We start from the raw sequence: 19,313 nt of genomic DNA, 5'->3' as shown, positions 1-19,313 counted from the left end.
AAAAAAAAAAAAAAAAAAAAAAAAAAAAAGAGTTCGAGACCAGCCTGGCCAATATGGTGAAACTTCGTCTCTACTAAAAAATAACACAAAAATTAGCCAGGCGTGGTGGTGGGCACCTGTAATCTCAGCTACTCAGGAAGCGGAGGCTGCAGTGAGCCAAGATTGCACCACGGCACTCCAGCCTGCCTGGGCAACAGAGCAAGATTCTGTTGCACAAAAAAAAAGGAAAAAAAAACTTAATTACTTTGAAAAGATCTCCATCTATAAGTGATTGAAAACACACACACATGTCAATCTATAATAATGCTTTTGTTGTTGTTTTTTTCTTAGAGTCTCACTCTGCCACCTGGCTGGAGTACAGGGGTGCGATCTCGGCTCACTGCAACCTCTGCCTCCCAGGTTCGAGCAATTCTCCTGCCTCAGCCTCCCGAGTAGCTGCGACTACAGGTGCGAGCCACCACGCTCAGCTAACTTTTTTATTTTTAGTAGAGACAGGTTTTTACCATGTTGGCCAGGATGGTCTCAATGTCTTGACCTCCTGATCTGCATGCCTTGGCGTCCCAAAGTGCTAGGATTACAAACATGAGCCACCACATTTTTTTTTTTTTTTAAACTTACTGCCATTAAATAATTGCAGTATTTTAACTTTTAAGTGAAAGGGGAGTAGTGAATTCTCTAAAGGCACCACCAGTCAGATGTCTACACTTTAGCTTACAAAATATAAAGATGGTATCCCCAAATAAAACGAATGTAGGTGCTGATGGAACATTCTGAAGCATAAGAAAGATAACTACTAGCCGGGCACAGTGGCTCACACCTGTAATCCCAGCACTTTGGGAGGCCAAGGCAGGGAGATCACGAGGTCAAGAGATCGAGACCATCCTGGCCAACATGGTGAAACCCCATCTCTACTAAAAATACAAAAATTAGCTGGGCGTGGTGGCACGCGCCTGTATTCCCAGCTATTCGGGAGGCTGAGGCAGGAAAATCGCTTGAACCCAGGAGGCAGAGGTTGTAGTGAGTCGAGATCACGCCACTTCACTCCCGTGCAACAGAGCAAGACTCTCAAAAAAAAAAAAGATAACTACTATTCTATTGTTCTTAATGAGAAAAGAATTATTGATAGATGCAAACCATTGATCACGTCCTGACATAATATTGCATGAAAGTACCAAACATGAGAGATGACATGAGTAGGCTCTAATTACCCTAAGTTCAACAGCAGGCAAAACTAATATATGGTAAAAGAAGTTGGATTAGTGATTACTTGGGGACAAGGAGAATACTAACTAGGAGAATGCGGAAGAAAATCTTCTAGGATGCTAGAAACATTCTATACCTTGATTTGGGTGGTGGTCATATACATATGTAAAATTTCAAAAAGCTGTACAATAAAGATCTGTGGCCAGGTTCAGTGGCTTACTTGAGGTCAGGAGTTCCAGACTAGCCTGGCCAGCATGGTGAAACCCTGTCTCTACTAAAAATATAAAACTTAGCTGGGTGTGGTGGCATATGCCTGTAATCCCAGCTACTTGGGAGGCTGAGGCAGGAGAATCACTTGAACCCAGGAGGCACAGGTTGCAGAGAACCAAGATCATGCCACTGCACTAGAGCCTGGGTGACAGAGAGAGATTCTGTGTCAGAGGAAAAAAGAAAAAAAAATTTGTAAACTTTCCTCTATGTTATGTATCTGTTGTTCATGGTTTCTTTTCTAAACCATAATTTTCCTAGGAGATGGTAAAGATTTTCTTGAAGGAAGCTAGTAACTTTAATTGGGGGGGGGAGGGGGCAGGGAGAAACAACTCCCAAAGCAAAGAAATTACTACAAAGATGTAGTAAGAAAATCATTTCGTATTTCTTTCAAATAAAAAAACACTTTAATTTCTGAGTCAGATACAATAAAACCGAAAGAAAACATAAAAAATATCACCACCAAACTATAAGCAAGAGCATCTGCAGAGAAGCTGAATCCACAAAGAAGCTGAATCCACAAAGCTCAAAGATTATCTCCTAGGTACCCACTGCCAACTAGCTAATCAGTAACATCTGCAATTGTTTCTGAAATCCAAGTTTCTTAATCTCTTATTTAAAGTACCTGCAGAAATCAGCTTTACAATCAGAACAACTAGGTTAAGACTATGAACAGTATACCTAAAATATAAATGGCTTCCCCTCCTGGCTATTTTTTTAAAATTTTAAAAAAAGAAAACCAGGCGCGGGGGCTCAAGCCTGTAATCCCAGCACTTTGGGAGGCCAAAGAGGGTGGATCATTGGAGGTCAGGAGTTTGAGACCAGCCTGGCAAACATGGTGAAACCCCGTCTCTACTAAAAATACAAAAATTAGCTGGGCATGGTGGCATGCGCCTGTAATCCCAGATACTTGAGAGGCTGAGAAAGGTGAATTGCTTGAACCTGGGAGGCAGAGCTTGCAGCGAGCCAAGCTCACACCACTGCACTCCAGCCTGGGTGACAGAGCAAGATTCCATCTCAAAAAAAAAACGAAAACAAAAACAAAGAAGAGTTTCTCGTAAGATATACTGCACAAATGGTTTAGGTATGTATTCCGGTCTTTCCAAATCATACTGTAAGATAGACTCTACTATGGGTGAAGAAAACTTAATCTATATAAATATTCGGTGACTTATTTGAACACTCTTTATAGTAAGAATATTGGATACAATTCAAGTAATGATTTACATACAAATAAATATGGTAGTGTCCAAATTTTCTGTAATTAAAAAAATTTAAGTCAATGCCCTTATTGATGGAGTATCAGAAATGCAAGTAGCAATCCTGAAGAAGGGCACACTGGGAAGAAAAGAAAAGCAAGCCTTCTCACCTGGTGTTTGTTTCTCACCATGTTTCCCCAGCTGGTCTTCTGGGCTTCTTGCATTCCCTCCTGAGGGAAAGCATCCATTAGACTCTCTTCAGACATTAGTGATACCTACTAATCACCTTTCAGACAACCCCAAGTGATAACAAATGCAAGTATTCCTTCTTCTGCCTAAAATAATCTGAAGGGTCATACTTGTGATGATGGAATATCAACACTTAAGACACTGTACCTTCAAATGACCCAACACCAAGTATGGAGGTGTCTAAATGAGAAACGGTTAGGATAACCTTCTTGTATCAACTACTTCTTTTGTTTCTCCCACTCAAGCTGGTATTTCCACCTCATAAAACAATACTAGGTTCCCTCTATCATCACCTACAGGCCGCCTGCCCTCCAGAAAGGTGTTAAGTAGAAGATGGTGCTAAAGCCCATGGGAACTCATAAAGTTCTATAAATTCTTCTGAGTCCTCAGAAGTCTCAGCAGGTTCTAGTCTAGTTCACAGGCCAGTCTACTTTGTAACAAAAAGTTGTTTGCTGCTGCTATTGTTTTTAAAAGGTTAAAGATGTAGGACTGGAAAAGACGTATACCCTGAAAATATTTCCAAAAATATTTAAGAGAAAGAACTTGGTATATTAAGTGTATGTATTTCTGTGTTTGTATGTGCGTGTTTGCACGGAGAAATTAGGATGCTACCAAAAAAATAATATTTCAACATCTGCTAAACTTTTTGCCTCATAGTTGAATAACATTTACATGTGATCATTGAGGCCATTCTCTAAGATAATAATCCAATTTATTTAAGATAATCCAGCATTAAGAAATCAAATTTCTAATAGATGAACCTCAACATTATCACTTACTAGATGACAGCTTGTTACAGTGAAGTTTAATAAGTTTGAGAAGACAACATTGTCCAAAGAGCACCATTTTATCTCTGCAGCTACCTAACCTTATCAAAAACTCAGTTTCTGCCAACAGTCTTCATTCAGCAGTCTGCATGCTAAACTCCACAGAGACAGTATGTCTTAAATCCCTGTTTTTAAGGTGATTTTGCCGGTGCTTGCTGATGCTGACCAAGAACAGCAACACTCAGTATTACTTCGTATTACTTAAGTATTACATCGTATTACTTAAATAAGACACTGAAGGTATCAGCGCCAAGTAAGATGAAGCACCTAGTGACCCAAGAGTGAAATCCAGAACAGATGGAAACTTTTCAGGAAACTGGTCTCAAAGTAAAATGAAGCAAACCGAAGTCCAAGTATACTTTTCTTACCTGTAATTGGTATCAGTTTCCAATGTATTTCAGTCTCTTCAACATTATTTGACTTAGACTGTTGTCTACGAAATCCATGTTCAATGGGAACATTGGGACACAAACTGCAATCTTCAAAATTATTCACGCTAATTAAATTTGGATCCTAAAAATCAAAGTACACACTCAATAGCTTTCTTTTCATTTCATTTTAGTGTGAAGAATAAACTTTTTTTCACAGTAAATTCACGTGCTTCAATCTAAACATTACAAATGTGTAAAAACATGGTAAAGTTACACTCTAGTCTCAAAATTAAAACATAACTTTTCTCTCAAAACTTAATTTTATGTTAATTTAGAACAGGGATTGGTCAACTTTTATGCTAAAGTGCCAAACAGTAAATAGTTTAGGCTCTGCAGGCCAGACTCTCAAGTCTACCACAGGCAATACCTAAACAAATGGACATAGCTGTGCTCCAATAAAACTTTAGTTATAAAAATGGGTGGTGTGCTAGGTTCGCCCCGTGCCCCCGCCCCCGATCAACTTGATTTAAAATACAAAAGTTATCAGGAAAATATTAATACAGGTTAGTTCCTCAGTGCCTACCTTACATACCCCAACAAATAAGCTTCCTGTCATCATCTTCCCCTTGAAATAAATATCCCCAAAACGACATGGAGAAAGAATGGGGACATGCATATAACTTTTAAACAAAGGCAGGGAAAGAAAATGGAGACAGGAAATGAAGAAGTAAGCCCATAGGAATATGGTGCCATCCTAGAACTATTCCCCAGTGACGCAGCGACTACTTAAGGGAGATAAGGCTACTTCTCAGCTACAAACCAGCACTCTGAACATATCATAAATATACTGAACACTCCAATAAGCAAAGCTGCGAGTCACTTCAGAGGTAATCCTAAAGGCTACTTATGTCCCATTCCTATTTGCGTAAGAAATACCAAGTACCTAACTTTGTTACACTGCTGTATTGAGACTGGTATCCTCACCTGTCTCACCTTTGGGTTCTCTGTTAGTGCCGGCAAAAAGCCAATGTTTTGATAATTCAACTTTATTATGAAACAATAAGGAATTAACTCCCAATAAGCCATTTCTGACAAATATTAATAGATTGTTCCACCTTAGCTTTATCACAAGTAAACTGTAGACAATATATTAAGCTTCTAAGGAAGGAAGGAAAACTATTTCAGCATTTATCTCTTTGTAACAAGGAATAACTTAGGAAGTACGATCCTAGACAGGCACCTTTACTCAAAAGTGCATTTTATTTCTTTTTCAAAGAAAAAAATCATTCCCTGAAGCATACTCACAGCACCTCTTTCACACACACACTCACAAACACAAAGACAACCAACAGCTATATGCTTACTTCTTTCAAATGTAGCTTACGGTCAGTGCCCACTTCGGTGGTAGAAATAGCAAAAGAATACTTAGATGTTCCATCAACTTCTAGTAATAAGCTCCGAGTACCCTTAAACTGTGCATTTTCAATTTTTCCACCAGTAGGCTGCTCATATTCTTTCTTATCTGGGTTAGAGTTCAACTCATACTCATGTTTTTGCCTCAGCTCTTCATAGGCATCCTCAGTGCTCAATCCTAAGGCTTTGTTGACTGTGTCTGTCAGAGATGCATCAGAATGGCGTGCATTTGCTAGTGTTTCTGATAACCAATTAAACAGCCTATGGATGTCAGCAATGCCAGAGTTACAGGTATCCTGCTGCTGCCGCCTCAAGTCGGCATCATGTCCAAGTGAGCCAATAGGCTGTGGAGACTCTGAGAAAAAGTAAAGAAAAGTCATTGATTGAAGTTAAGTTTAAAAACCAGCATAAAATTTTTGAAATCAAATATACCTAAAAAACTATTGTAAAGCATTTATGGTCAGGAACTCAACCAAACAATTTGCTCAGACTTTACAAATATTCGCATCACTTTACAAACAGAATTGTAAAATTTTGCACATAGTTCAAAATTGCTATTAAAGTTTAATTTTCATTGTAATTTAAGCATTCTATCAATAGGAAAATAAGCTCATGCATCAGGTTTTAAATGTGTGTATTAACTCTACCATCAAAATCTCAAAGTCAACCAGATGCCTGACAAGAGATGAAACATTTGTACTTGCTATTTTGCCAATTGTTAGGATTATATGCATATTACATTAGGCTAATAAAAAAATGACTTAATTTGATTTCTATCTTTTCCATACCTACTATATTTTGTCCTTAAGGCACTGGCAGACACACTTATAATCTACAACTTATCTTGAATGACTAGATTAAATTCATAATGAAGCTAGGATATTACAGACATAAAATCATCTTGAAAAAATCTCCACAAAATTTGCATCAAGAAAAAGCATTATAAGAGGAAACACGTTAAGATATGGTTCCATGCACACACGTTAAGACATGGTTCCATGCATGCACTATAAATCTGTATAATCTGTAACAACCAATGTATCTTAAAACTTGTAAAGGGAGCAAACATTCAGAAAGTCATGTGCTTTAATGTTGTGTTGGGGTAGGGATTGGGTGAAACCTGAGTTAGGATTTCTAATTTGAGTGTAATGTACCACAACAAAAATAAATGTCAGAAACAAAGGAGTGCATACTGTATGATTCTAATTATGTAAACTTTTTATAGAGCAGGCAAAACTAATCTCTAAAGACAAAAAGCAGATCAGCAGCAGAGTAGGGTGAGCTACCTAACAAAGAAAACAAAGCAACATATAAAGATGTTCTGGCCAGGCACGGTGGCCCACACCTGTAATCCCAGCACTTTGGGAGGCCAAGGCGGGGGGACCATGAGGTCAGGAGATCAAGACCATCCTGGCTAACAAGGTGAAACCCCGTCTCTACTAAAAAAATACAAAAATTTAGCTGGCCATGGTGGCATGCGCCTGTAGTCCCAGCTACTCGGGAGGCTAAAGCAGGAGAATCACTTGAACCCAGGAGGCAGGGGGTGCAGTGAGTCGAGATCGTGCCACTGCACCTCTGCCTGGGTGACAAAGCGAGACTCCGTCTCCAAAAAAAAAACAACAGTTCTATAGGCTCATGCCTGTAATCCCAAAACTCTGGGAGGCCGAGGAGGGTGGATCACCTGAAGTCAGGAGTTCGAGACTAGCTCGGCCAACATGGTGAAACCCTGTCTCTACTAAAAATACAAAAATTAGCTGGGTATGGTGACGCACACCCGTAATCCCAGCTACTCGGGAGCTGAGATAGGAGAATCACTTAAACCCAGCAAGCAGAGTGAGCTGAGATCGGGCCACTGCACTCCAGCCTGGAAGACAGAGTAAGACTCCATCACACACAAAAAAAGTTCTATATATTGGAGTGGTGATTACACAGCTATCAAAACTCATCAAACTGTGCACTTAAATAGGTACACTGATATAAACTGTACCGCAAAACAGTTTATGTTAAAAGTTATAAGGGGTGGTGGAAATGGGTTAGGAGGTTACCTCATAAAATGACTGGGCTCACCACCAAATCAAGATCAGGGTGTTTTAAAAGTTAGAATACAGCCGGGTGCAGTGGCTCACGCCTGTAATCTCAGCACTTTGGGAGGCCGAGGTGGGCGGATCACGAGGTCAGGAGATTACTATCCTGGCTAACACGGTGAAACCCCGTCTCTACTAAAAATACAAAAAAGTAGCCAGGCATGGTGGTGGGCACCTGTAGTCCCAGCTACTTGGGCAGCTGAGGCAGGAGAATGGCGTGAACCCAGGAGGCGGAGCTTGCAGCGAGCCGAGATCGCACCACTGCACTCCAGCCTGGGCGATAGAATGAGACTCCGTCTCAAAAAAAAAAAAAAAAAGTTAGAATACAACCTTGAAATCTCTACCTTCAGAAACAAAGTACGCAAAATTACTTGAAAAGAAGTGAGAAACACCTAAAAATGCAAGTCTGACAGTCACTAGTTTCAGTTAAGCTATATACCCAGAAATCTTCTGCCCCATTTCTCGTTTGACCTATTATAATTAGTACGGCTTTCTCATCATTTTAATTATTGATGAAGCCTGATTTTTACCCACAACTATTTTTTCCACATACACAGAATTAGTTACGAACAAAAACAGTACCAAAAAATAAGTATTTTATTTATTCAGTGCATATTATGTGCTCAGTGACAGGAAATGCAGCAGTTTGTGAACAATGCTTTGGAGTCAGTCAGAACTGACTTGGATTGTGCCACTAACTTCATAACTTTTGGTAAAGTTATTTAGCTTATCTGAGACGATTTTCTCATCTGCAAAATTAGGATAATAATGCCTACTACTCAATAACTATTAATAAATGAGTTCATATAAAGTACCTAGTACACAGTAAACAAAACTCTCATGACATGTCAACAAGACAATTAAGTGCTAACGGGGTTCAGCACAGATTGCAAATCCAGCATAAACTAAAGGAGGAGACCATTAAGGAGGACAGAAAGCTGAGGAGAAATATGAACTGCAAAGATATAAGGCTTGAAAGAAATGAAAGTTACTTCAGGAAAAAAAAGAGGGAAATAAAAGACTGACCATGACACACTCTAGGCAGAGAGAGATGACCCTTAACCAAGACATGTGAGAGAAGAGTGGGAAACATGGGTGGACATGGCTAGTCTATAACAAAGCTTCAAAAGGCAAGTATATAAGATGAGATTGGTAGTAAATTAGCAAAGCAATACTGAGAAGAACATGATACTGAAACGGGTGCAAGAAGGTAGTAAGTCAGGAAAGCCACCAAAGAGATAAAGAACACGGACAAGGAATAATAACACTGGAAAGAGAGACACACAGGTTAACTAATGAAAAAACCATGATAGTTACAGCAAAGAACAGTAATGTCAAACACAACTTTCTGCAATAATGGAAATGTTCTCTCTCTATACTAATACAATGGTGTGGTTGTTGAAATGTATTTTTATTTCATTTTAAACTTAAATAACAACATATGACTAGTGGCTACCATATTGAATACCATATAACAATAAAAAAGTTAAACAACAGCAGGCTGAGCATGGGGGCTCACGACTGTAATCCCAATACTTTGGGAGGCCAAGGCAGGCGGATCACTTGGGGTCAGGAGTTCAAGACCAGCCTGGCCCATATGGCAAAACTCCGTCTCTACTAAAGATACAAAAAAGTAGCCAGGCACAGTGGTGCGTGCCTGTAATTCCAGCTACTGGGGAAGCTCAGACATGAGAATCATTTGAACCAGGTAAACAGAGGTTGCAGTGAGCCAAGATGGAGCCACTGCACTACAGCCTGGGTGATGGAGTGAGACTTTGTCTCAAAAACAAATAAAGAGAGCAAGAAAATGAAAAGTGAGGATACAAATACAGATTGCTAAGAGCAAAAGTGTAAAAAGACACTGATCTGACTAACCTAGACTAAGACACACTGAATTTGAAAAGACAAGTTGCTTAATAAAAAACGTAAGAATACTCAGTTCTGCCACAATCACTCAGAGGGGCAACAGCAGCAGGAAGTGTGGACTGTTAGGTCAACTTTCTCTGAATACAAAAGAACTCATTTCGTGCTTATGAACTAGTAGTGTTAAGATCTTAAAAATCTAGATAAAAGTGTTTTAGCTGACTTGCAATATTGAAACAAACACACTTAAAACAAGCACCTTACATGTCTTATCTTTTTCTGTCAACCAAAACAAAACAAAGGAAAAAAGAACAACAAAAAAAGAAAAACCCAAAGATATTCCTAGATTCTTGGGGTATAAAAGAATATGTGTATGCATATTTTATTTTCAAATTCAGAAGGTTCCTTTTCATTATGCAACAGCCTAAAAGATACTAATATTCTAATACTATTCAACTATACTTCTTCAACTAATACTTCTTCAACTATAAAAATAAAGGAATATGGCCGGGCGTGGTAGCTCACGCCTGTAATCCCAGCACTTTGGGAGGCCAAGGCGGGTGGATCACAAGGTCAGGAGATGGAGACCATCCTGGATGACATGGTGAAACCCCTTCTCTACTAAAAATACAAAAAATTAGCCGGGCGTGGCAGTGGGCGCCTGTAGTCCCAGCTACTTGGAAGGCTGAGGCAGGAGAATGGCATGAACCTGGGAGGTGGAGCTTATGGTGAGCCAAGATTGTGCCACTACATTCCAGCCTGGGGGAGAGAACAAGACTCCGTCTCAAAAAATAGTAATAATAACCATTAAAAAAATACAAATTAAGGAATATAAAAGGACAAGAACTCTGATTAGTATTATGATGTCATGTTAACATAAACCAAACAATTTAGAAATCTGATGTTCCAGTGCAGGAATTGTAAAGTGTTTCCTGTACTGGGCCAGGTAGCAAATATTTTAGGCTTTGTGGGCCATACAGTCTCAGTGCCAATGCCAACTCTGCCATTACAGCATGAAAGCAGCTACATACATATGGCTGTATTCAAATACAGCTTTCTTTAAAAAATAGTGGACAGGCTGAATTTGGCCCTCAGGCTTTAATTCATACGCCCCTCTACTACAGGAAAGAACAGAACTACTTTATTTTTGGTTGTTATTGTAAGAGCAATCTGATATTTTACCTTCATACAGATGGCAATTTTCAGATAAATTACTGGTTTTGGCGAGCTTTCTCATATTTTCAGGTAGATCCTCAAGCTTCCTCTTCAAGACAGTTTTGCTTCTCATATCTTCGGTGTCTGAGTCCCCACCCACTTTCTTTTTCCTACACTGAATTAAATTAATCAATTCTTTGACTCTATCCTTATCATAATCCAAAGAATGAGATGATCTTTGCTTTCCAGATATAATGGTTTCACCCCTCGAGTTATTTCGTTTTCCAAATTTCATTTTTGTACCATTCACTTCTTCTTCTTGACTTTCATAATCTGAAAGTGGACTGAACTGTTGAAGTTTTCTATTTTCTTCAAATAGTTCTTTTAATTTACAAATAGGTAACTGATACACTTCAGGCCGAAAAATATAGGCATGCAAACAAGTATCAATATGAGATTTATTTCTGGGGGCTGAGTATAAGAATTTTTTATCATCTAATCGTGAATCATATGGAAACATAATAAACTCTCGTTTACCTGAACCAAAACCTCGCTTAAAAAATTCACTTACATACTTTTCAACAACAGAATGAAAATTTATAGTGCTTATAGTTTTGAATTCCTTTCGACACTGAATCAAAGAAAACTGTAAAAACTGAGCTATTTTTAATACATCTGGCATGCTCTCATGCCTCTCCTTTGGTGCTGCATTGGTTGAACCTTTTTGTGCTGTAAATAAACAAAAAAAAGCAAACCATGTTAGCAATCAAGAAACTAATCAAATACAGATCTAAATATTGCCAAAGAAGTGTAAAAACATTTATACATTAATGTTGAACCAGACGAGTATGTACCCTAGTACATACATACAATATAGCAAATACATGAATAGCATGCTTGTTAAAAGTCCAGGAACTTGTAACAGGTCAATAAGAAACTAAAACAAACGAAAGAGCAGAACACATTTTTAAAGGAAAAATCACCCACTCATTGAAGATTTCGCTTCCTACTGCCCCCAGGAAATTCAAATAGTGGCAAGCAACATGTAAGAAGAAATAGAGACAGAACAAGATCTGAGGCTCCAAGCAAAACAGTCCTGCATGTCATCCCTTCCTCATATAAAGTAGTAACTAACTTCACATGAACAGATATGCAGATGCTGAGTAGCCACAATTGAGAAACTCATCCTAATCCAACAGTGAAATAAAGCCATTAGTGGGAACTTTATCTTAATACATAGTATTAATGTTCATTCTTAGAAAAGGTGGTTAACAAATCTTGTCTTATATCAGCGCCAAAAATTCTTATTAATTTTGAATGGTCTAATATTTATCCTGGCAAATTATGCTTTAGAGTTACTAAAATTTGAATGCAAAATTAAACTAAGCTAAAAAATAATCATACAAAACCCTCACAGACCAGGCACAGTGGCTCATGCCTGTAATTCCAAAAGCTTGGGAGGCTGAGATAGTTGGATCGCTTCAGGCCAGGAGTTCAAGAACAACCTGGATAACATAGTGAGATCCTGCTTCTAAAGGAAAAAAAAAAAAAATTTAATTTAGCTAGGTGTGCTGGCACACACCTGTAATCCCAAGCTACTCGAGGCTGAGGCAGAAGGACTGCTTGAGCCTAGAAGGGAGGGCAAGGCTGTATGTAGTGAGCCATGATCACACCGCTGCCTGGGCAACAGAGTGAGACCCTATCTCTAAAATAAATAAATAAGTAACCCTCATAACTAAGCTACAGTACTATAACAATTATAATCAAGCTTTATGAGAGCACTGATATACACAAAATAATTTCTCACAGTTAAAAAAAAAACCGTTGCCCAGGCACAGTGACTCACGCCTGTAATCCCACCATGCTGGGAGACCGAGGCAGGTGGATCACTTAAGGTCAGGAGTTCGAGACCAGCCTGGCCAACATGGTGAAACCCCGTCTCTACTAAAAATACAAAAAATTAGCCGGGCATGGTGGTGGATGCCTTGTAATCCCAGCTACTCAGGAGGCTGAGGCAGGAGAATCACTTGAATCCAGGAGGCGTCGGTTGCAGTGAGCTGAGATCACGCCACTACACTCCAGCCTGGGCAACAAGGGCAAAACTCTGTCTCAAAAAAAAAAAAAAAGAAAAAAAAGTCATATAATTTGTGTCTTATATTGCTAATTACCTCTTAACCCCCAGTATTTCCTGAAACATGATGTAAGAAAGGCAAAATGTTTAGTGAGTTATCTGGAAAATTTCAATGAAATGTTAAGTATCTATAAGTAACTAGATTTAGATATTCAAAGAACTTACAAGTAACTATGCTTCTAGGTTCTTGAAATAGAAACAAAGCATGTAGGACTCGAGACTTGGCAGTCTGATATTCTAAAAAACAGAAGCCAAACTCATTAGCAATGTGTTTTAACTAAAAAGTTAAGAAAGAATTATAAAAATTAAAGAGAGACCACCTACCATATGGAGGAACCATCTGATAAGGGGAGAGAAGAAAAAGGTATCCTCGGTCTCCCAAAGGTTTAACAAGAACCTGTATTTTGAGGGGAAGGAAGAAGTTGTATCTGCTTTATTATTATTCACCATAAGGCAGACACACAGCATTTTCTACTAATTATAAAGAAAAAGAATTCTTAATCATCTTTTAAGAAAAAATATTGCTAATGAATTAATTAACTCTTTCTACCAACTCTGCTGATTAACAGGATTCCAGTCAAATAAAAATTCCTTGGTTTTCATAACATTAATGAGAAAATGTTACTGAAAGAACTCCCCTAACTGCAAAACCATGTTAATTTTTCCCTGAAGCTAAAATACAAGGATGGACCAAAATCAAACTAAAGACTTCAAATATTTTCTTCATCAATTCAAAAGATACGTTTATTAGTGGCCAAAGTAATGTGCTAGATGCTAGATATAAAACACGCTTTGAAACACTGCGTTGCAAGAGTTCAGACTAATCGCAAACCCAATGTGTTTCCATAATCAAATTGCACACATTACATGAACACTTTCACATGTAAGGCAATTTGCCTAGAGATAACCAAATACAAGCAACACAAGATCCTTGATCACAAGAAGTTTATAACTGGGCAGAGAGAGTAAGACAAGAAATACCAGTAACTACATAAGACAGAAAAGTTCCCTAAGAGATTTATAAAATAACAGAAATAGAAAAATACAGTTTGTTTATGGTAGTAAAAGATGGTCAAGAAAGGTTTACTGAAAGTGTATCAAAAGTGGATTTTGAAGGATGGGTACACTGACAAGAGCCTGAGATTGAGTGAAGGCCATTTCAGTAGAGGCAATACCATGAGCAAAGGTGAGTTATAATGGACAGTTTACAAACATCACAGTTATTTATCACTGGCAAGAGGGTGAGGACAGACTAGGATAAATGTGTAAGACAAGTCTGGAATGAAAGATCATAGGTTAGCTGTAAAAAGACCAGAAGCCAGGTTGGCCAGGAATGTCCTTGAAAGCATATGCCTTTGAGCTAGTGTTTCCTTAAAACAACAATAATAAAAAAGACTTGACAGCATTGTGCAGGAGGAGGCAGAAAAACAATCTAATGCAAAGAATTCATTTCAGAGGCTACTGCAGTATTTCACAATGTTTTGGGTAAATGAGAAACTGAGCATGGCAACTGAACACAAAAGGATACCTGACTTCTGAAAGAAAACTTGTATTACCTAAATTCCTACTAAAACAATTCCAGTAAACAATGTCTGTATAAAAACTAATAATTCAGAGGACAAAAAGTAACCGTGCTACTAATTCACATTTAATAAAAACACTGAACACTCAAAAGTAAAGTGGTATTGTGTTTGGGGGGTTTCAGGTAGTCTTAGTTGATCACCTTCTCCAGGGTCAACTTCTCCTTCAGTTCAATCTGTGCCAAAAATCAGTCATAGATACCTGTATTCAAAGAGTTTATTTTAGTGGAAGCAGGCTGGTGGCATGGGCCAGATAAAGTCGAGGGTCAGATGACCAAATGACTAGGAAGGTCTCCATCTGAAGACCATTCTAAACTTTGGGGCATCTTTCCCCATTTTTACTGCCTGTATTCCGTGAGGGTCAGTTACCAGGTCTTTCTTTTATAAAGGAAGTTTAAATATTCTTATAAGGGTAAACTTTGTTGTAAGGTTTCTAATAGTTACATCTGTGCTGAGGTGGCCTTGTTTCCTAAAAATCCCAGGGCCAAGGTTAAAAAATCCTCAGGCCAAGTTACATCATAATGCTGACATATAGTATTGGCTCTCCAAGACATTTAACTGCGTCTTATGGCTACCATTTACAGCCATGCTAAGTCTCTTAGAGTGTACTACAAGTGGACAACGTAACTGAAAAATCTGTTTCAGATACAAATACTTTTATTTAAAATATTTTAGATAATATACTTCTTTTAATATTTTGCCCAAACTCCTAGGTGATGAAATAAAAAGTTAGGAAGCACAAGTAAGATTTTCATGTTTTGTGCTCATTGACAAAAATCAATTAGATGCCTTTAACCTCTCACTCACTCCAAATACTAGGTTTTATAAATTCCACTACTAGTAACCTAAAGATTCCTGTACTTAAGGGGTCCCAATGTTTCTAAAAATCCATGGAGTATAGGCAATCTATAATCAGAAATAACACTAAGGCAGACAGAGGCCTTCAGCAGTTGCATCTGTGGCTTCAGCCCAAAGAAATCCATTCAGCTCTGCAGAAAAGAAAAATCCTGGAAATTGTGCTCCTGTTGTCTCTATTTTAGCTGTTTGGTTATTCTTTAAAAAAAAAAAAAAGTATTAATCCAATCTGTGGGGTTTTTAATTAGTTGATTCTACTATTTTAAATTTCCAGATAACATTAAAGGTACTACGGCACTCCCCAACCCCCACAAAAAAAGAGTTAGTATAAACACACGTACAATGGGCCAGGCACAGTGGCTCATGCCTGTAATCTCAGCACTTTCGGGAGCTGAAGCGGGAGGATTGCTTGAAGCCAGGAGTTCAAGACCAACCTGGGCAACACAGCAAGCCCCCATCTCTACAAAAAAAATTTTTAAAGTAGCCATGTGTGCCATCATGTGCCTACAGTCCTGGCTACTTGGAAAGCTAAGGTGGGAGGAGGATTGTTTGATTCTGAGAGTTCAAGTTGTGAAGCTGTGATTGTGCCACGCAGTTAAGCATTTCAGCCTAGGCAACAGAGTAAGTCCTGTCTCAAAAAAAAAAAAAAAAAAGAAGCTTAGAAGGAAATAAGCTATACTAAAGTGAGATTCAACAGAAAAAAAAAAAAAAGATTCAAACACTCAAAGGTATCAAAAATTGGAATTATCAGATGCAAAATGTAAAATAATCCACTATGAAATGTTTAAAGACATAAAACAATTGGAAGAATCAAAAACATTTTCACACAAAAATGTTTACACTAATGTTCCTAACACCATTATTCATAGCAACCAAGAAATGGAAATAACTGATAAAAGAACAAACAAAATGTGGTATTATCTATACAATGAAAGAATACTGGACCATAAAACAGAATGAAGTTCTGATATATGCTACAACATCAATGAGCCATGAAAACTACGCTCAGTGAAAGAAGCCAGGCACTGAAGGCCACATATTGCTTAATTCTATTTATATAAAATATCCAGAGCAGATAAATCCATAGAGACAGAAGTAGACTAATGGCTGTCAGGGATTGGGAAGGGGGAATGTACAGTGAATTCTGAGATGAAAATGTTCAGGAATTAGATAGTGTTGATAGTTGCACAACAGTGTGAATCCACTAAATAAACCATGGAATTATATACTTTAAAATGGCTAAAATGGCCGGGCACGGTGGTACACACCTGTAATCCCAGCACTTTGGGAGGCCAAGTTCAACAACAGCCCAGGCAACATGGCAAAACCCTGTCTCTACAAAACACACAAAAATTAGGCAGGTGTGATGGTATGCACCTGTAGCCCCAGCTACCCAGAAGGATGAGGTAAGAGGCTCACTGGACCCCAGAAAGTCAAGGGTGCAGTGAGCCAGGACCACATCACTGTACTCCAGCCTGGATAACAAAGCAAGATCCTGTCCATTTAAAAAAAAAAAAAAAAGGCATTTAAAATGGCTACTTTTATGTTACTGAGTTTTATTTCACTTTAAAAAATATTAGCAAAGAATACCAGAATATAATGTGCACCTCCTAGAATTCTGCCTGGCATATAATAGGTACTCACTAAATACTTCTGAAAGAATTAACAAGAATTTGCTATAAAATAACCAGGCAGATCCAAAAAAATTCAAATACAACTTTTAAAAATAAAAAACATGCACTGTGAAATTAGAAACACAATAAATAAAGCAACAAATGAGAATAGCTAAAGATATGATTTTTAAATTAGAAAACAGTTACAATGAAGTTAATTAGAATGCAGTACAGAGAAACAAATAGACGGAAAACGTAAGACGAGGTTAACAGACATGGAAAATATGCCTCTTCAGAGTCCTAAAAAGACAGGCCAGGCCGGGCACGGTGGCTCACGCCTGTAATCCCAGCACTTTGGGAGGCCAAGGCTAGTGGATCACCTGAGGTCAGGCATTAGAGACCACTGGCCAACATGGCGAAACCCTGTCTCTACCAAATATACAAAAATTAGGCAGGCGTGGTGGCACACAGCTATAATCCCAGCTACTTGGGAGGCTGAAACAGGAGAATTGCTTGAACCCAGGAGGTGGAGGTTGGAGTGAGCCACAATTATGCCACAGAATACCAGTCTGGGCAGCACAGTGAGACTCTGTCTCAAAAATAAAAAAAAAGGGCAGGCTAAAGAAAATGAGGGAGAAGTACAATAAGAGAGGTAACTAATTTTCGAGAAAAAAAGATGTAAATCCACAGGTATGAAAGGTAAATATATACCAAGGTGGATAAACAGAAATCTACACCTAGATACTGTAACTGTTAAACATCAAAGACAAAAAAAAAGGTTTAAAAAGTAGCCAGGGGGCGGCAGGGGACCTACAAAGCAACAATTAGACTGAGAGCTAACCCCTAAACAAAAACAGAAGCCAGAAGACACTGCAGCATAGTCAAAGTGCAAGAAAATAACTGTCAACCCAGAACTGTGTACCCAGCATCCAACAATTATAGGTTATACATTTTTCCCAAACACAGAACTCAAACACAGGAGCATGTATAAAAATTAACTACATAGATCTTAAAGTCTCAATAAATTTCAAATAATCACCACCATTGTTGATTACAATGCAATTAGAAATAAAAAGATGAAAGTATCTCTCTGTTTCCCTATATATACCTCTACATCATATATCAAAGTTAAAAAAAAAATGGAAACTAAAAAATAAAAATTTCTCAGAAATGAATAATGAAAATACTGCACATTAAAACATGAAATGCAATTAAAGCAGTACTTACAACTGAGTATTTATTGACTATTTTTCTGACTTAAGGCAGAAATAGCAAAACAAATCTCAAGAAAGTAAAAGTTGGCCAGGCTTGGTGACTCACCCCGGTATCCCAGCACTGTGAGAGGCCGAGGCAGGCAGATCACTTGAGCCCAGGAGTCTGAGACCAACCTGGGCAACATGATGAAACACCGTCTCTACTAAAAATACAAAAAGTAGCCAGGTGCCATGGAGCATGTCTGTAATCCCAGCTACTTGGGAGGCTGAGGCATAATTCCTTGAACCCGGGAGGCAGAGGTTGCAGTGAGCTGAGATTGTGCCACTGCACTCAGGCCTGGGGGATAAGAGCAAAACTCTGTCTTCAAAACAAAAACAAAAACAACAACAACAAGACAGAGATGGTATAAGAAAGGAAAATTGCAGGTCAATCTCATTTATTATCACAGATACAAAATTCCTAAACAAAAGCCAAACCCCACAATTTACTTTAAAAGCTGTGGCAGGGGTAGGGTAGTAGTTTCTATACAAGCAATGCAGGGATAGTTTAATATTGGAAAACTATAAATATAACTCACCTTAGTAAGTCTACAGAATAAATACCATGTGTGATGGTTAATTTTTTATGTCAACTTGATTTGGCCAGGTAGTGCCCAGGTATTTGATCAAATATTTTTCTGGGTGTTCCTGTCAAGTTATTTTTGGATGAGTTTACAATCAATAGACTGAATAAAGCAGGCCAACCTCCCTAATGTAGGTTGGCCATATCCAATCAGCTGAAGGCCTAAATAGAACAAAAGGCAAACCCTAAGCCCCACAACAAGAGAATTCCTCCTGTCTGTCTTCCAAGTTGGGAAATCAACTGTTTCCTGCCTTCAGACTTGAACTGAAACATTGGCTCTTTCTGAGTCTTGAGCCTGCCAGCCTTAGAACTATACCATTGGCAGTCCTGGTTCTCACATCTGCATACTCAGACTGAAACTAAACCACTGGTTCTCCTGGGTCTCCAGCTTGCTCACTGAAGATATGATCTTGGGACATGTCAGCTTCCATAAATGTCTGAGCCAATTCTTTACAATAATTCTCTTTTTACATACCACCCCACCATACACTATTGGTTCTGTTTCTCTGCAGAACCCTAAAATACTGTGTGACCAGCTTGATAAATCCAACGCTCGACCCAAAACAAAAACCATCTGCTAAAATTCAAAATCCACTCATGCTTAAAAAAATAAAGAAGCAATGTTTAAAACATAAAAAACTACTGTGGACTTCCTACTTAATGGTAA

The 19,313-nt window shown here is 38.4% G+C and overlaps 1 protein-coding gene across 1 annotated transcript in view; it reads right to left on the bottom strand.

The window, feature by feature from the left end:
- FAM208A (family with sequence similarity 208, member A) overlaps positions 1-19,313 on the bottom strand; it is a 61,374-nt gene that overhangs the window by 13,516 nt on the left and 28,545 nt on the right. Inside the window, exons 12-17 of the mRNA XM_011947264.1 lie at positions 13,087-13,159; positions 12,928-12,999; positions 10,659-11,360; positions 5,481-5,884; positions 4,114-4,258; positions 2,840-2,899 (exon numbers count right to left, since the gene is read on the bottom strand). Of these exons, the coding sequence (XP_011802654.1) occupies positions 2,840-2,899; positions 4,114-4,258; positions 5,481-5,884; positions 10,659-11,360; positions 12,928-12,999; positions 13,087-13,159 (1,456 nt within the window). The remainder of the gene's footprint in view (positions 1-2,839; positions 2,900-4,113; positions 4,259-5,480; positions 5,885-10,658; positions 11,361-12,927; positions 13,000-13,086; positions 13,160-19,313) is intronic.

This window comes from Colobus angolensis, unplaced genomic scaffold (genome assembly GCF_000951035.1).
Source record: "Colobus angolensis palliatus isolate OR3802 unplaced genomic scaffold, Cang.pa_1.0 Scaffold26, whole genome shotgun sequence".
Lineage (NCBI taxonomy): Eukaryota > Metazoa > Chordata > Mammalia > Primates > Cercopithecidae > Colobus > Colobus angolensis.
The sequence above is the reverse complement of the archived record's forward strand: the minus strand, read 5'-3'. Positions and strand labels throughout refer to the sequence as shown.